Consider the following 18,930-nt stretch of genomic DNA (forward strand, 5'->3'; position numbering starts at 1 on the left):
CAGATAATTTTAAAACCTACCCGGTTATGTTTGAATGCAGCCGGGCTGCTTTTAAAGTTGTGCATGCACAGTTACTCAGATAATTTGCTACTTAACCGGAGATATTCAGAATATTTTGGGTTAAGTGATGAGCGAGAAAACTTCTTTTAAATATTTCAGCGGGCCAGCCCAATCCGCATCCTACGAAATGCTTTAAATTGATGTGGGGTGTTGTGTTCCGTGCCCCCCCCTCCCCCATGCCAACACGAACCCACCCAGAACCTCCGAAAAACCCGAGGCCTGCAGGGTCGCAGTTCTAGAGTACCTGGGTTTTCGGGCATGCTGAGTGGGGCGGATACGTCTGTGTTGGTGTGGGGCATGGGAGGGCTCCGGACCCCCGATTACTTTTCTGGCCTACATCTTTAAAATGATCTTTTGGGGGTACTTGGGCGAGGAGAGCTTTGTGCACAATGCCCCACATCATTTTAATGGGGTGAGGGGGGGGGTGCATGGGGTCAGCTGGCCTGCTAAGATTTTTTAAATATTTCTTTTGTTTAGCTAGGTTAGCTGGATAAACCGTGAATATTGGGTACTGAGTAATACTGAGGAGCTGCAGGTGGAACACCGGGGTAAGAGGCGGTGCCTGCAAAGATTTTCTCTGTCTCCATCTGCTGGACGGGAGGCAAAACACAGCGGTCTGGACTGATTTGTGGTACTACAGGAACAGAAATTAGCAGGTAAGAACCAATCTTCCTATATTGGCCAACATAGCCATCTAACTCTGCTCCATGCTGGATCCTGCCCCTGACTTTAGTCAGATACATTTCTAGCCGGCTAGATACTTATCTGGCAAAGTCAGGGATGGTCAGTGCAGCGGGATTTTCGAAACCGGGTATTTGTCAGTCTAAGTGCCAAACCTAGCCAGACAAACGCATTGAGTATGGACCTCAAAATTAAGAGCCAGGGAAATCATTATCTTTTCTTTATAATGGCAGATGAAATTTAATGTGGATAAGTGCAAGGTGATGCATATAGGGAAAAATAACGCATGCTATAATTACACAATGTTGGGTTCCATATTAGGTGCTACAACCCAAGAAAGAGATCTAGGCGTCATAGTGGATAATACATTGAAATCGTCGGTTCAGTGTGCTGCGGCAGTCAAAAAAGCAAACAGAATGTTGGGAATTATTAGAAAGGGAATGGTGAATAAAACGGAAAATGTCATAATGCCTCTGTATCGCTCCATGGTGAGACCGCACCTTGAATACTGTGTACAATTCTGGTCGCCGCATCTCAAAAAAGATATAATTGCGATGGAGAAGGTACAGAGAAGGGCAACCAAAATGATAAAGGGGATGGAACAGCTCCCCTATGAGGAAAGACTAAAGAGGTTAGGGCTGTTCAGCTTGGAGAAGAGACGGCTGAGGGGGGATATGATAGAGGTGTTTAAAATCATGAGAGGTCTAGAACGGGTAGATGTGAATCGGTTATTTACTCTTTCGGATAGTAGAAGGACTAGGGGGCACTCCATGAAGTTAGCATGGGGCACATTTGAAACAAATCGGAGAAAGTTCTTTTTTACTCAACGCACAATTAAACTCTGGAATTTGTTGCCAGAGGAAGTGGTTCGTGCAGTTAGTATAGCTGTGTTTAAAAAAGGATTGGATAAGTTCTTGGAGGAGAAGTCCATTACCTGCTATTAAGTTCACTTAGAGAATAGCCACTGCCATTAGCAATGGTTACATGGAATAGACTTAGTTTTTGGGTACTTGCCAGGTTCTTATGGCCTGGATTGGCCTCTGTTGGAAACAGGATGCTGGGCTTGATGGACCCTTGGTCTGACCCAGTATGGCAATTTCTTATGTTCTTATGTTCTTATGTTTCTTTTCAGATATTGATTTATATCTGAGGCCAAAACACAGGGCCAAAGCCATTTTGGGATGCGTACAGCGCTGGCACAAGCTTGAGCACCAAGTAGGCAGAGAAATGATGATGATGGCCTTCTTGTAGGTCTTCTGAGAAACCTGAGAAGAGACGCAGCCCGCTGTGGGACATTTTCCAGTGCCAGGGCAGAGGAGGCAGAGTGCTCACCCCACCGGGAGAGAAATCACCTGCACAGCGAGCTCATCGCATTTTAAGCAGGCCTGAAGGGACCATGGGGAGCCAAGGAGTAAAACGTCCAAGCCCTCCACAGCAGCCCAAGAACTGTCCCTACACTGTCATCGGGGGTCGTCGTCACCAGAAGCTTGTGTCACTTGAAAATTAGGAGAAGCAGCGTGGGGGCTGTTTCTTTGAGGCTCATCAGCTTCTCTGGGAGTCTTACCCCATGTCTGCCCCTTTTTCTAAAGTCTAAGATCTGAGCTTGCTTGTCTCTCATTTCCGTTACAATAGCTTCAGAGAATAGTGGAAGGCACTTTAAAGAAATCCCCTCCAGCAGCAGGAGCAGGAGTGTGCAAGACGCATGCTGTTTGTGCGTTTCACAAAGGATGCTTAGCCTTGGGATCCCACAGGCTGCTTGTTCTGAAGGAATCCCTGCCTTGTGATAGGCCCTGCTGGGTTTGTTCCCAGCACTAATCATGCTTTAATGGCTATAAGGCACATCTGGGGGGGGGGGGGGAGGGGTGTATCGTAGGGGGGCATCAGCACTTCTCACGGAGTGGAAGGCACTAGGCCTTCAGCCTCCTGCCTCTCACGAAACCTGAGACCTGGCGACACGCGCAAGCAGCGTGGACTCGGTGGTGCTCTATTGCACCATCAGAAAGTGCCCCACAAACACGCCACCCTCTGATGTTGTCGGCGCACGTGGCAGCTGCGTTATAAATGCACATGTTCTGAATGCAGCCAGAGGCAGTGCAAGACACATCTGTTCTCTGCATGTTGCAGCCCTTGGACTCCAGTTACCTTAAAGATCCTCAGGTCTTCTTGCTCCTTGCCTTCTTGAAATTTTGTGTTTGCCTCCAGCATCTCCCCAGGAGGTCAATCACTTACCAAAAAAAAAAATCCCAGCAAATGTCAGACCCTGCTGCTATAACACACTGAAGGCTTTGTTACATACGGAGGTCATGGCACGCTGATGTTTAGACGCTGACGGTGTTGTAGCGCATATTTCACCCTGATGACTTTCCATACCGATGGTGCAATGCACATTCCCTGTACGTACCAGGATCAGTCCAGACCGCTGGGTTGTGTCTCCTTTCCTGTCAATCTTTCCCCGCAAACATCCCAGGGCTGCTACTTGAACCCTGGAAGGGAGACACAACCCAGCCGTCTGGACTGATCCTTGGTAATACAGTAACGAAAATTAGCAGGTAAGAACCAATTTTCCTTTGTAGGCTGATGGCAGTGTCGCACGTTGGTGTAGTGCACTGATGGCGATGTAGCACGCTGGTGACTTTAGATACCAATGGTGCAATGCACATTGTAGGCTGATGGCAGTGTCGCACGTTGGTGTAGTGCACTGATGGCGATGTAGCACGCTGGTGATTTAGATACCGATGGTGCAATGCACATTGTAGGCTGATGGCAGTGTCGCACGTTGGTGCAGTGCACTGATGGCGATATAGCACGCTGGTGACTTTACATACCGATGGTGCAATGCACATTGTAGGCTGGTGGCAGTGTCGCACGTTGGTGCAGTGCACTGATGGCGATGTAGCACGCTGGTGACTTTACATACCGATGGTGCAATGCGCAGTGTAGCACGTTGGCGATGTAGCACGCTGGTGACTTTACATACCGATGGTGCAATTGCACATTGGAGGCTGATGACAGTGTAGCACGTTGGTGTAGTGCACTGATGGCGATGTAGCACGCTGGTGACTTTACATACCGAAGGTGCAATGCACATTGTAGGCTGATGACAGTGTAGCACGTTGGCGATGTAGCACGCTGGCGACTTTACATACCGATGGTGCAATGCACATTGTAGGTTGATGGCAGTGTCGCACATTGGTGTAGTGCACTGATGGCGATGTAGCACGCTGGTGACTTTACATACCGATGGTGCAATGCACATTGCAGGCTGATGGCAGTGTCGCACGTTGGTGTAGTGCACTGATGGCGATGTAGCACGCTGGTGACTTTACATACCGATGGTGCAATGCACATTGTAGGCTGATGGCAGTGTCGCATGTTGGTGTAGTGCACCGATGGCGATGTAGCACGCTGGTGACTTTAGATACCGATGGTGCAATGCACATTGTAGGCTGATGGCAGTGTCGCACGTTGGTGTAGTGCACTGATGGCGATGTAGCACGCTGGTGACTTTAGATACCAATGGTGCAATGCACATTGTAGGCTGATGGCAGTGTCGCACGTTGGTGCAGTGCACTGATGGCGATATAGCACGCTGGTGACTTTACATACCGATGGTGCAATGCACATTGTAGGCTGGTGGCAGTGTCGCACGTTGGTGCAGTGCACTGATGGCGATGTAGCACGCTGGTGACTTTACATACCGATGGTGCAATGCGCAGTGTAGCACGTTGGCGATGTAGCACGCTGGTGACTTTACATACCGAAGGTGCAATGCACATTGTAGGCTGATGACAGTGTAGCACGTTGGCGATGTAGCACGTTGGTGACTTTACATACCGATGGTGCAATGCACATTGTAGGTTGATGGCAGTGTCGCACATTGGTGTAGTGCACTGATGGCGATGTAGCACGCTGGTGACTTTACATACCGATGGTGCAATGCACATTGCAGGGTGGTGGCAGTGTCGCACGTTGGTGCAGTGCACTGATGGCGATGTAGCACGCTGGTGACTTTACATACCGATGGTGCAATGCACATTGTAGGCTGATGGCAGTGTCGCACGTTGGTGTAGTGCACTGATGGCAATGTAGCACGCTGGTGACTTTACATACCGATGGTGCAATGCACATTGTAGGCTGATGGCAGTGTCGCACGTTGGTGTAGTGCACTGATGGCGATGTAGCACGCTGGTGACTTTACATACCGATGGTGCAATGCGCAGTGTAGCACGTTGGCGATGTAGCACGCTGGTGACTTTACATACCGATGGTGCAATTGCACATTGGAGGCTGATGACAGTGTAGCACGTTGGTGTAGTGCACTGATGGTGATGTAGCACGCTGGTGACTTTACATACCGAAGGTGCAATGCACATTGTAGGCTGATGACAGTGTAGCACGTTGGCGATGTAGCACGTTGGTGACTTTACATACCGATGGTGCAATGCACATTGTAGGTTGATGGCAGTGTCGCACATTGGTGTAGTGCACTGATGGCGATGTAGCACGCTGGTGACTTTACATACCGATGGTGCAATGCACATTGCAGGCTGATGGCAGTGTCGCACATTGGTGTAGTGCACTGATGGCGATGTAGCACGCTGGTGACTTTACATACCGATGGTGCAATGCACATTGTAGGCTGATGGCAGTGTCGCACGTTGGTGTAGTGCACTGATGGCGATGTAGCACGCTGGTGACTTTACATACCGATGGTGCAATGCACATTGTAGGCTGATGGCAGTGTCGCACGTTGGTGTAGTGCACTGATGGCGATGTAGCACGCTGGTGATTTAGATACCGATGGTGCAATGCACATTGTAGGCTGATGGCAGTGTCGCACGTTGGTGCAGTGCACTGATGGCGATATAGCACGCTGGTGACTTTACATACCGATGGTGCAATGCACATTGTAGGCTGGTGGCAGTGTCGCACGTTGGTGCAGTGCACTGATGGCGATGTAGCACGCTGGTGACTTTACATACCGATGGTGCAATGCGCAGTGTAGCACGTTGGCGATGTAGCACGCTGGTGACTTTACATACCGATGGTGCAATTGCACATTGGAGGCTGATGACAGTGTAGCACGTTGGTGTAGTGCACTGATGGCGATGTAGCACGCTGGTGACTTTACATACCGAAGGTGCAATGCACATTGTAGGCTGATGACAGTGTAGCACGTTGGCGATGTAGCACGCTGGCGACTTTACATACCGATGGTGCAATGCACATTGTAGGTTGATGGCAGTGTCGCACATTGGTGTAGTGCACTGATGGCGATGTAGCACGCTGGTGACTTTACATACCGATGGTGCAATGCACATTGCAGGCTGATGGCAGTGTCGCACGTTGGTGTAGTGCACTGATGGCGATGTAGCACGCTGGTGACTTTACATACCGATGGTGCAATGCACATTGTAGGCTGATGGCAGTGTCGCATGTTGGTGTAGTGCACCGATGGCGATGTAGCACGCTGGTGACTTTAGATACCGATGGTGCAATGCACATTGTAGGCTGATGGCAGTGTCGCACGTTGGTGTAGTGCACTGATGGCGATGTAGCACGCTGGTGACTTTAGATACCAATGGTGCAATGCACATTGTAGGCTGATGGCAGTGTCGCACGTTGGTGCAGTGCACTGATGGCGATATAGCACGCTGGTGACTTTACATACCGATGGTGTAATGCACATTGTAGGCTGGTGGCAGTGTCGCACGTTGGTGCAGTGCACTGATGGCGATGTAGCACGCTGGTGACTTTACATACCGATGGTGCAATGCGCAGTGTAGCACGTTGGCGATGTAGCACGCTGGTGACTTTACATACCGAAGGTGCAATGCACATTGTAGGCTGATGACAGTGTAGCACGTTGGCGATGTAGCACGTTGGTGACTTTACATACCGATGGTGCAATGCACATTGTAGGTTGATGGCAGTGTCGCACATTGGTGTAGTGCACTGATGGCGATGTAGCACGCTGGTGACTTTACATACCAATGGTGCAATGCACATTGCAGGGTGGTGGCAGTGTCGCACGTTGGTGCAGTGCACTGATGGCGATGTAGCACGCTGGTGACTTTACATACCGATGGTGCAATGCACATTGTAGGCTGATGGCAGTGTCGCACGTTGGTGTAGTGCACTGATGGCAATGTAGCACGCTGGTGACTTTACATACCGATGGTGCAATGCACATTGTAGGCTGATGGCAGTGTCGCACGTTGGTGTAGTGCACTGATGGCAATGTAGCACGCTGGTGACTTTACATACCGATGGTGCAATGCGCAGTGTAGCACGTTGGCGATGTAGCACGCTGGTGACTTTACATACCGATGGTGCAATTGCACATTGGAGGCTGATGACAGTGTAGCACGTTGGTGTAGTGCACTGATGGTGATGTAGCACGCTGGTGACTTTACATACCGAAGGTGCAATGCACATTGTAGGCTGATGACAGTGTAGCACGTTGGCGATGTAGCACGTTGGTGACTTTACATACCGATGGTGCAATGCACATTGTAGGTTGATGGCAGTGTCGCACATTGGTGTAGTGCACTGATGGCGATGTAGCACGCTGGTGACTTTACATACCGATGGTGCAATGCACATTGCAGGCTGATGGCAGTGTCGCACATTGGTGTAGTGCACTGATGGCGATGTAGCACGCTGGTGACTTTACATACCGATGGTGCAATGCACATTGTAGGCTGATGGCAGTGTCGCACGTTGGTGTAGTGCACTGATGGCGATGTAGCACGCTGGTGACTTTACATACCGATGGTGCAATGCACATTGTAGGCTGATGGCAGTGTCGCACGTTGGTGTAGTGCACTGATGGCGATGTAGCACGCTGGTGACTTTACACACCGATGGTGCAATGCACATTGCAGGGTGGTGGCAGTGTCGCACGTTGGTGTAGTGCACTGATGGCGATGTAGCACGCTGGTGACTTTGCAGAAGAGCAAACTGTGCTGTGCTCAGCTCTGTGATGCGTTCTGCGGCAGTAAAAAGGTCCTTTTGAGGACAATTTTAAAAGAGATCTAGCTAGAGTTGCTAGGTTTAAGAGTCTGAAGTCTGCTTACCACTTTCACAACATTTGTGGCCATGTGCTTAGGTCAGGGGGTAAATGATCTGTGTAGAATTTCATTTTAAAATCTGATTGTGCAGTCCCTGCCTGCCCCCCTATGGTTGGGCAGGCTAGATAGGACGTATGGTCCTTTTCTGCCTTCATCTCCCTACCTTTCTATGGGTAGCTTTTCCTTTGAAAATCTGATACATGAGACAAGTCCTAAAAGTAAGCACAGACTTTAGCTAGTGAAATGGCTGTTTGTGGAGGATTTATTAATCTGTCCTGGGACTGCTGCTGACTTTCGGCACCCCCTCTGCCCCCCCCCCCCCCCCCCCCCCCCGAGCGGATTTCCGACCTGCTTCTCCTTTCTTCCCTTTCTAGGAAATGACCATCCCCTGGTGCTTAAAGAGAGCCGAACTCGTCTTCAAGTGCGTGAAAGGTAAGCGCGGCCCACGGCGCTCCGTACGTGACCTCCCGGGTTTTATCTTTGTCCTGTGGATTGAGCAGCGCGTTGCATGTGCTTGGGCGTTTATGAGCAACCGGAAGATCCCAGGCGACCTTGCAGGAACGTTTAATCCATGGCTCTGGCGTGTGCCGGAGGGGGATTAGTGTGCCAGGCAGGCCAGCAGCGAGAGTGGCCTCTGGCAGGGGAGACGCCTGGCCTCACTGGGGGCTGGCACCGGGGCGGTGGGTGGGTGACATGAGTGAATGAGAGGGGGAGAAGGGCGCCTGGTACAGGAGCGGCAGCAGCGGGCGAGTGACCTGGCACAGCTGTGGGAAGGGAGGATCAGAGGAAGGTGTTCTAGCAGCAGAAGAGCAGGCGAGACAGGGTTAGGAGCAGAAAGCGTAACCAGTAACCGGCAGGCAGATTGACTGAGACCCCCATCAGGACAAGTCGGTGAGAGCTATGGGGAAGGGGCTGATCTTCCTGTATGGGAGTGGGGGATGGAAGAAGCGCTGTGTAAGGGCATGATCGGGGAACACTACGAAAATCTGAACAAATACGCGGGAAGCTGAGGCTTAAAAGGATCTTGAAGACGAAGCTTGGAAAGGTGTCCGTCACTTTTAGAAGGGCCGGAAAGTGTGTGTCTGTCTGTCCGTGCAGCCGTGGCAGGGGGAGAGCGGCATGCCCCGGTGATGAAGCAGGGGGTGAGTGGGCTGCCCTAGAGTGCACGTCGGTGCTGCAGAGGTCTCTTGATCAGGTGGCAGGCTATGATGGGGGAATGCCCGCGGGTGGTACTGAGCTGCCCTGCACGCGGTGACCACAGAGCTGCAGCACAAAACCCTCCCGGTTTGCTCTGGAGATTGCCTTTATTATTATTATTATTATTATTATTATTATTGCCTCCTGGAAGCGCTGGTGGTGGGAATGATTCCCCTCAAGCAGGTCATGCAGTGGCAGGGGTTTGATGACAGATGAATTGTTTTTTTTGGTTTTCGCTGGACTTTGAAGGGACAGTACTCTTCCCTTCCCTGGGCCTAAAATGCCCACTCCCACACCCCCTCTGTTTAGCCCTCCAGCTAAGGTGGAAGAGACCTGAGGTTGAGACAGAGGGGAGGGGGAAGGTTGGTGTGGGTGGCCCTGACCCTGGGACCTTGGCTCTGGATCTGGCCGGTTCTTTGACGCAGTGGAGCCACAGCGGTGCTACCGTGAGTGAGGGAACGAGGCCCCACATTGTGTGAGACGGCAGAGCCTAATGACCGTTCCGGGGCACGGGGCGAGGTGGCCCAGAGCGGTGTCGGGATGCTGAATACTTGTAGATTCCGCTTTCTCTGACGATTTGCAGTAACGAGGTCCAGGTTCATTATCAACTAGAAAAGGGCTGGGATTTGTGGCTTCCCAGCCCCGCACAATGGCAACGCCTCCCCAGGGGGGATGAGTCACAGGCAGTGTGTGGCGTTGGGGGTGGTCTTCTTCTTCTACGCTCAGATCGGTCCTTAATCCTGGATTTTCTTTTCTTCTGTCTTGTAACATTCCTCGCTTCTTGTTGTTGTTCTCTGTCCATAAAATTATATTAAGAGGTTTTGCTTTTCAGTTCTGTCAGGAGTTGCTGCCCTGGCGTTCCACGTCTACCACCATGCAACCCCCTCCTCGTTCTGTGTGAGGTCAAGTCCGGATTTAAGTTGTGTGCGCCAGCAGGCACTGGAGGGGGATCTGCCCCCAGGTGGGGTAATCCCACCCCCCCTCCCCGATCGCTCCTGCCCGCTTCTCCTCTTGTGGCAGGAAGGTCAGGGCGGGGCCTCCTGCAGCTGTCACCCCTCCCCTTCCTTCTGCCTGGGCTTCTTGTTACCATAGAAACCTGTGCGAGGGGAGGGGTAGCACAGGACCGGTCAGGGTACGCTAGCTGCAGGAGGCCCCCACCCTAAATTTCCTGGCTCCGGTTGCATCTCTGGGGGGGGCGGCGGTTTCACCTCAGCAGGCCCGGATTTAGATGTGTGGTAGAGGACGGCGACACTCCAGCGCATGTAAAAAAATAAAATAAATAAATTTGGCACCAGAGGTTGTTGCCAACGTTCCCTATACCTAAATCAGGGCTTGTGTGAGATGGAGGGTCCCTGACCATGCCGTCCCTTGGTGTAATAAAGGTCGTCCCTCTTTTCCTGCAGTGTTGCTGCCATTTTTAATAAAAATAATGCCCCTGGATGGATGAATGAAAGTCAGGACACGCCAGTTCCCTGTACGTACCCGGATCATGGAAGGGAGCCGCAGGTTCAGCTGCCTGCATCTGCTGGAGACAGAGAAATACTGAAGGGATGCAGGGTAGGCTCTGTCCTGATATAGGAAACCCTTTCAGTTTTTCTCTGTCGCCATCTGCTGGACAGGAGGCTCAACCCCCGGTCTGGACTGATCCGTGGTACTACAGGAACCAAAATTAGCAGGTAAGAACCCATTTTCCTGTTGGCTGGTTCCTACTTATCTGTTCATCTTTATCTTGTTGTTTCATAGGGTTCATGATGGAAATGGCTTCCTGGGATGGAGGTGTTTCTCGTACAGTCCAGTTCCTGGTGCCACAGGTGATGCATTCCTTGAGCAGTTACTTGGCAGGGTCCTCCTTCAGACATGCAGAGGTGCTGGAATAATCGCCCGCTTATTCTCGATGTTCCCTTTAATTATTGTTATGGCTTTGGTGAGCCCATAACTTTCACCCAGTGAGCATGGGGGTGGCGGAACTTGTTTTTCACCGAGAGGAACCCATGGTGGTCTCTGTCTGTTTCTACCCCCATTGGTGGGCAGCTGGTCATGCCCTTCCTTCCTGTGGGCAGTTTCTCTTCTCTTCCCCTCAATTGGCTGTTTCTTACTTTCTCTCCCTTCCCTCATCCTCACCTTTCGGGCATTGTCTCACCTCCCTTGCCCGCTCCCTGTGGGCAGTTCCTCATCTCCCCCCGCCTGTCCCTTCCCATGGGCTGTTTCTCTCCTTGTGCAGGCCGCCTCCTCCTCCTCCAGTTATTCGGTGGATGACGGGATGAGCTCCACCCGTCACCCAGGCCTCCTCTTTCAGTAGCTGCCCAGGGCCTTCTCTTTTTCTTCGATGGGTGGTGGGTGGGCTCTGCCAGCCTCCCCAGATCTCCTCCTCCCACCTTTGGTGGATGGGCAAGCATTCTTCAGACGTGGACTGTCTTGATTGTGGCTCTTGTAAACAGAAGATCAGCAGCTCTGGCCCATGAGTGTTAAAATGTGCAAGGCTGAGCTCGGGAGGGATCTGAGCTGTGCATCCTGCATACACTTGCAGCATTGAGGGAGCAAGGGCTAACAGCCATAGAAGTCTGAGCATTTTCACGCCTTATCCAAGTCAGCTGCTGTTGTCGGTTTTTTGTTTTTTTTTCTTTGCTTCTGTATTTTCTTTGGTAGAGGAACATAAAATATCCCACAGTAACACAGAAAATGACAGCAGTTAAAAAGCAAAGTGGGGCTCATTCAGTCTGTTCAGTAGTGATTTGTCCACTTTGGGTAGACGCACATATGGACTCACAACACACTTCCCCTTCCATATGTCCCTCTAGGGTTTAACCACTGCCCTGAGCAGGTTAACCCAGTGCTTCATTAACATCGCATACTCAGTCCTACATCCACAGGAGGGATAGTCCCACCAGGACCTGCCAGCCTCCCGGGAGAGGAACTCCTATCGAAGAACAAAAATCTTCTGCCTGAATCTCTCCTTCTTTTTTTTTTTTAAGGTTCAGAACTGCAGGTTTTGCACCTCCTCCATCTGCTGGAGACAGAGAAATACTGTAGGACTGCAGGTGCTACACCAGGTTATGTTCCAGTTGCTGTGAATAATTTCTCTGTCTCCATCTGCTGGAAGGGAGGCAAAACCCAGGACATCAGTCCTACATCCAGCAGCCCTCCACATATCTTACCACCAAGCTTGGAAATCATCTAAACAGCTATTAAAACCTGTGATACTGTGGTCTAAACTTCTGGCCAAGTGGGTCCCATGACCTTGCTGAACGGTATCAGTACACCATCAATCTGTCCGCACGAAACTGAGGTGTTTGTAGTCTGCTGGTACCAACCCAGGTATCCACTGGTGTGATCACACTTCCTTTTCCTAGCATGTAGCCAGATGGACTCAGGACCAGTGGGTTATACTCCCCTGCCAGCAGATGGAGACGGAGTCAGGTTTCAAAGCTGATGTCACCCTATATACTCCCCTGCAATGACTTCAGCCCTTCGGTATTTCTCCGTCTCCAGCAGATAGAGGACGTGCTTTCCTTATGGGGATCGCTGTAAGTTTTGGAAGAAACAATTCTATTTTTAAATTGGAGAAAAGATTGAGCCCTGGTCTCCTAAAGGTCCCGCCCCCAGTTGAGAACTCCTGAGGTGATTTCCAAGATCCCTCAGAGGTGTGGCTTGGTCTGGTAGCTGGTTCCCGGCGTGGATTTTGCTGTTGAAGCAGCTGAAAAGCGACGGGTGCAGGAAGCTGAGCGCGGCGATAACTGCCTAAGCCCTCTCCCCTTGCAGTCTCTGTACTCAGCCGGTAAGTGCTGAGCCCAAGTAAGTTAAAAAAAAAAAAAAAAAAGATTTACCTCCCGATTCAGAGACATTGGAGGGGTTCGGTAAGACTTCCTCCGGTCTCCTTGCTTGGCACGCCGTACTGATGTCATTCCTGATCTCATTGGAGTAAGGGGAAGTGGGCTTCCAAGCAGGTTGAGTGGCCCTCCGATGGGCTAGGCCTCGCTTGAGGCTTGGTAGGCTCACCGCGTGGTAGGCCTCAGAGGCGTCATCTTGCACGCATCTTTGTGCCCTCCATAGAGCGTCGGAACGCACAGTACATGTCAGCTCTGCACACACGCCATGCACATAACGCCGCACACACGTTGTGTGTATAACTTCGCGTGCATATATACACACACAACTTACTAAGCGCACAATTCAACTAAAGCCGGGTGCACAGGCTGTACGTGCACCTCACCAAGGCCCACATAGGCACCTGAAATCTGTGTGCATAAAATCTTAAACGTGAGCCAACTGAACAAGCAGTTACCATCACCATTGGCTCCAGCAGCAAAGAAACAAAAGACCCTTTCTCTGCATTTTGTCTTCCCTGTACGTACCTGGATCAGTCCAGACCGTGGGTTATGTCCCCATTCCAGCAGATGGAGTCAGCAAAAACCTCGAGGGGGCGCCACCATAAGTACTACTACCCCCTCTGCAGGAGTTCAGTATCTTCTGACTCCAGCAGATGCGAGTAGGGTACTTGGGTTTCTCCCAACTTGGTCTAGGTTTTTGACTTTTACCTCTGCTTCTTTCCCTTGGGCTTCTGCCTATTTCTTTTGAATCAAGTTTTCTTGTTTAAAAAAAAAAAAAAAAGTTAATTAATAGGGTTCAATTTTGGGGAGGCGTGGCTTACCCTTTGTCCTGTGTGTCCTTTCCTTTGCTGTGCTTCGGACCGTACGGGGTAAGTGGTAGTGTTGGTATCGTCTTTTGTATTCTTTTCTTGCAGCTCCCCAAACTGCTCCTGCCTCGCGGATGCTGGTGGTGCCGGCCTCTCCGCGCGGGCTAGCCTGAAAGCGGCCATTTTGCAGCTCCTCGTGGGCTGCTGGTGCAGGCAGGCAGGCTGGCTTTTCTCGGCGGGCCGTGCGGCCGGGAGGGCCCCCCTGCGACTCTTGTCTTCTTCTCCGCCGGCGGGCAGTGCAGGCCATCGGGCCCCCCCGCGGCGGCAGCGCGCTTGCTCGCGGAACCCCGAGGCTCGATTTTTTTTTTTTACTTTATTTTTCGCGGGTTTTCTCCGCGACACTGATGCCGCGACCGACGTGTTGCGCGGCCTGCGGCGAACCGGGGTCCCGCATCTCCCGGGAGGGCATCTGTGCACGGTGCCTTCCCGGGGGGGAAGGCACCTCACAGCCCGCCGCTGATTTTTCGTTTCTTGTGCCTTTGCCTGGACGCCGTCGGCCGGCCCCTCCCCCATTCCTGGCGGGAACGGCGGCCATTTTGAGCACTCAGCGTCCGGAGGGATTTCAGGAAACGCCGGATGACAGGGATTCGGCAGCGGCTTCGCCCCCGACCTTGCAACCGGAGCAAGGCCCACAGGGGCAAGCCAGCGCGGAGCCACCGCCTGCCGGAGCCCCCCCGGCCAGACCAGGGTTTTCCCCGGAGTTTATACTCCTTATGCACACGGCTTACCTGCAGGGACTGGATGAACCGGTGGGACCCCCCCCTGCCAAGCTGTGCCGGACCTCGCCCGCGGCTCCGGCCCCCCCCGTCTCGGCGGGAGTGGGGGCCCCCCGTCCTCCCTCCCGCGTCCGGACGGTTCCAGGACCGGTGGGAGCGGTGCCAGACCCAGGGGCCCTTGATCCCGATTTCCCAGACTTGGGCCAAGGGGACCCCACGCCGGAAGGAGACGATCCGCGTACGCTGCGGCTCTTCCAGAGGGAAGAACTGGAGGAGCTCATCCCACGAATCATTCAGGAACTGGATCTGGACCCGCCGCCAGACCCGCCCGCTCCAGTAGCGCCTGCGGTTGTCACATCCTCGAAGAAGGGGGATCCGGTCCTGGCTGCCCTGCGGCCAAGGGCCCGGGCATTTCCCATTCACGAATCGTTCCTGCAGCTTCTCACGAGGGAATGGGATACCCCTGAGGCTTCCCTAAAGGTAGGCCGCGCCATGGAAAGGCTGTATCCACTACCACAGGATTTCCTGGATCTCATCAAGGTACCGAGAGTTGACTCCGCAGTTTCAGCGGTCACAAAGAGGACGACCTTGCGGGAGGAGCGGCCTTGCGGGATACGCAAGATCGCAAATTGGAGATTTTCCTGAAGAGAGTCTTCGAGGTTTCCGCACTGGGGATGAGGGCAGCGAAGTGCAGTTCCCTCGCCCAGCGGGCGAGCCTCCTGTGGGTACAGCAACTCCTCACCTCCCAGGATCTGCCTGCTGCGGAGGCCGCCCAGGCGGATAGGTTAGAAGCTGCGGTGGCATACGGGGCGGATGCCTCGTATGACCTGTTCCGAGTCCTGGCTAGGTCCATGGTTTCGGTGGTGGCGGCCAGACGCCTGCTTTGGCTCCGCAACTGGGCAGCGGATACGTCCTCCAAGTCAAGTCTGGGCTCCCTGCCTTTCAGGGGTAAGTTCCTCTTTGGAGAAGATCTGGACCAGCTCATCAAGTCCCTGGGGGAAAACGCGGTTCACCGCCTTCCGGAGGATAGATATCGTCCTTCTCGTGCGTTTGCTTCTTCCCGGACTAGGGCCAGGGCGCAGCGGCGTTACCGGAGCTACAGGCCGGGGGGTTCCCGGCCTGCCGCGCCCAGGTCTCAGCCCTGGGCGTGTTCCTTTCGCGGACGCAGGCCCGCCCGCACCTCTCCAGGGGCAGGTAATCCCTCACCCAAGTCCTCGCAATGATGCCAGGCTCGCCCACTCCGCCGTACCCAAGATTGGGGGGCGGCTGACGTTCTTCTACAAGGAGTGGGCGCGGATTACCTCAGACCAGTGGGTTCTGGACACCGTAAAGCACGGCTACGCATTGGAATTTGTCCGCCCACCAAAGGGTAGTTTCATTTTCTCCCCTTGTGGCTCGGCTCTCAAGAGACGAGCGGTGCAGTCAACGCTGGACAGGCTTCAGGAGATAGGTGCTATTGCGCCTGTGCCCTTCGGAGAGGTGGGCTTGGGCCACTATTCCATCTACTTCGTAGTGCCAAAGAAGGACGGTTCGTCTCGGCCCATCCTGGACCTCAAGGAAGTCAACAAGTCCCTCCGAGTGGTCCGCTTTCGCATGGAAACGCTGCGGTCGGTGATTGCGGCGGTACATCCGGGGGAGTTCCTCGCCTCCCTGGACCTCACGGAGGCTTACTTACATATCCCCATCCGTTCGGACCATCATCGTCTTCTCCGGTTCAAGATTCTGGACCAGCACTTCCAGTTCGTCGCTCTCCCATTTGGGCTGGCGACGGCACCGCGCACCTTCACCAAGATCATGGTAGTCGTGGCTGCGGCCCTTCGGAAGGAGGGTATTCTGGTCCATCCCTATCTCGACGATTGGCTCATACGGGCGAAGTCCTTCACCCACGGCCAAGCAGCGGTGTCCCGGGTGCTACAGTTCCTGCATTCCCTGGGATGGGTAGTGAATTTTTCCAAAAGCTCCCTCGTGCCCTCTCAGCGCTTGGATTTCTTGGGGGCGACCTTCGATACCCGGCTGGGCAAGGTCTTCCTGCGACAGGACAAGGCGCACTCTTTGCGGGATCACATACTGCGATTCTCTGCGTTGCCAGATCCCACTTCCTGGGACTACCTGCAACTTCTGGGGGTGATGGGATCCACAATCGACATGGTCCCTTGGGCATTTGCGCACCTCCGGCCCTTACAGTGGGCGCTCCTCTCCCGTTGGAAGCCACTCTCGCAGGACTACCAGGTGGTCCTCCCGCTCCCTCAGAAGGCCAGGGACAGTCTGGGCTGGTGGCTGGAGCCGTCCAACCTAGCTCGAGGGGTGTCCCTCGCCGTACCAGATTGGGTGGTGGTCACTACCGATGCCAGTCTGGTGGGCTGGGGCGCGGTCTGCGATCGCAGCGCCACGCAAGGGACGTGGTCCGCGGTGGAGGCGACATGGTCCATCAATCGTCTGGAGACCAGAGCGGTCAGGCTCGCTCTGCGACATTTTCTCCCACTTCTTCGGAACCGGGAGGTCAGGATACTTTCGGACAACGCTACCGCCGTGGCCTACATCAATCGCCAAGGGGGCCCGCGCAGTCCACAGGTCGCTCTAGAGGCGGCGCTGCTCATGCAATGGGCGGAGCACCATCTCGTTCGGCTAGCAGCGTCTCACATAGCCGGAGTGGACAATGTGCAGGCGGACTTCCTCAGTCGTCAACTGCTGGACCCCGGAGAGTGGTCTCTGTCCGAAGAGGCGATGCAGCTCCTCGTCCATCGGTGGGGGCTCCCCACCTAGATCTGATGGCATCTGCGCTCAACGCCAAGGCCCCCCGCTTCTTCAGTCGGCGAAGAGAACGCGGTGCGGAAGGGGTGGACGCGCTGGCGCTCCCATGGCCGACCCATCTTCTGCTCTACGCGTTTCCCCCGTGGCCTCTCATAGGCAGGATGATCCGCAGAATAGAAGGACATCAGGGGACGGTGATTTTCGTCGCCCCGGAATGGCCACGACGACCTTGGTTTGCGGACCTGCTACAGCTGGTAGTCGACGGACCGGTCCGGCTGGGACACCTCCCCCTCCTCTTGCATCAGGGTCCAGTATTTTTCGAGCAGGCAGAACTCTTCTGTCTTGCGGCCTGGCTTTTGAGAGGCGCCGCCTCCGGCGCCGAGGGTACCCGGAGGCGGTAGTGTCCACGTTGCTGCGGGCGCGTAAGACGTCCACGTCGGTGGCCTACGTCCGAGTCTGGAAGGTGTTCGAGCTGTGGTGTACCAGTCAGGACACGAGTCCTACTACGGCCTCGATTTCTCAGATTCTCCAGTTCTTACAAGCCGGGGTGGACAAGGGGCTAGACTATAACTCTCTGAGGGTTCGGGTGTCCGCCCTTGGGTCGCTGTTGCGGGCAGAGGGCTCCCTCCTACAACATCCGGACATTGCTCGTTTCCTCAAGGGTGTCAAGCATCTGCGACCTCCGCTACGGGATCCTTGTCCATCCTGGAGTCTCAACCTGGTGCTTCGCGCCCTGTCGGAGCCTCAGTTTGAGCCACTGCGCAGTTCAACACTTAAGGACCTTACCCTCAAGACGGTATTTTTGGTGGCCATCTGTTCCACTCGTCGCATTTCGGAGCTGCAGGCTCTGTCGTGCAGGGAACCCTACCTTCGGTTTTCTGATTCTGGAGTTTCGATCCGCACCGTACCTTCCTTCCTCCCGAAGGTGGTCTCTGCGTTTCATATGAATCAGACGGTGGAGTTGCCGTCCTTCTCCTCCTCTGAGCCGAGGGCTCTCCGACTCTTGGACGTTCAACGCACGCTGCGCATCTATCTGGAGGCTACAAACGAGTTCCGGACGTCTGACCATCTGTTTGTCCTTTGGTCCGGACCCAAGAAGGGTTCCCAGGCCTCCAAGACTACCATTGCTAGGTGGTTGAAAGCGGGGATTGCAGCTTCCTACGTTGGGGCGGGGCGGACTCCCCCGCCCGGCATTGTAGCGCATTCCACACGCTCTCAGGCGGCTTCCTGGGCGGAGGTTCGTTCGGTCTCTTCTCAAGAGATCTGCAGAGCGGCTACCTGGAAGTCGTTACACACTTTCGCGAGGCACTATCGTTTGCATCTCGCCTCTCCCGTCTCGGGACATTTTGGTGAGCAGGTTCTCCGAGCAGGCCTCGCAGGACCCCACCCGATTTAGGGACGCTTGGGTACATCCCACGGTCTGGACTGATCCAGGTACGTACAGGGAAAAGAAAATTATTACTTACCTGCTAATTTTCGTTCCTGTAGTACCATGGATCAGTCCAGACGCCCACCACATCTGGGTGCTCAGCCTGCTCCGATTCCTGCGACGGGACTGTACTGGTATCTGTCCTTCACCATTGTCACTGTTCACTGTGTTCACAGCTTTACCATTTTCAATGTTCCCTGTGTTCACAGCTCCTCACAAGTTGACTTACTGTTTGTGCAGCCTCCTACACGTTGCTAGGACGCTCCAGTTTTTAGTTGCTATGGTTGACGGCTATTGTTGGCCGGTTTGTATAAACTTGATTCAATACGG

The 18,930-nt window shown here is 53.7% G+C and overlaps 1 protein-coding gene across 5 annotated transcripts in view; it reads left to right on the forward strand.

Moving 5' to 3' along the window:
- Positions 1-18,930, forward strand: part of C4H12orf4 (chromosome 4 C12orf4 homolog) — a 188,578-nt gene that overhangs the window by 161,912 nt on the left and 7,736 nt on the right. For all 5 annotated transcript variants that reach the window (XM_029597293.1, XM_029597294.1, XM_029597292.1 and 2 more), the window contains 2 exons: positions 8,189-8,246; positions 10,755-10,822. In XM_029597293.1, the coding sequence (XP_029453153.1) occupies positions 8,189-8,246; positions 10,755-10,822 (126 nt within the window). The remainder of the gene's footprint in view (positions 1-8,188; positions 8,247-10,754; positions 10,823-18,930) is intronic.

The sequence above is a fragment of the Rhinatrema bivittatum genome, chromosome 4, assembly GCF_901001135.1.
Source record: "Rhinatrema bivittatum chromosome 4, aRhiBiv1.1, whole genome shotgun sequence".
Classification (NCBI taxonomy): Eukaryota; Metazoa; Chordata; class Amphibia; order Gymnophiona; family Rhinatrematidae; genus Rhinatrema; species Rhinatrema bivittatum.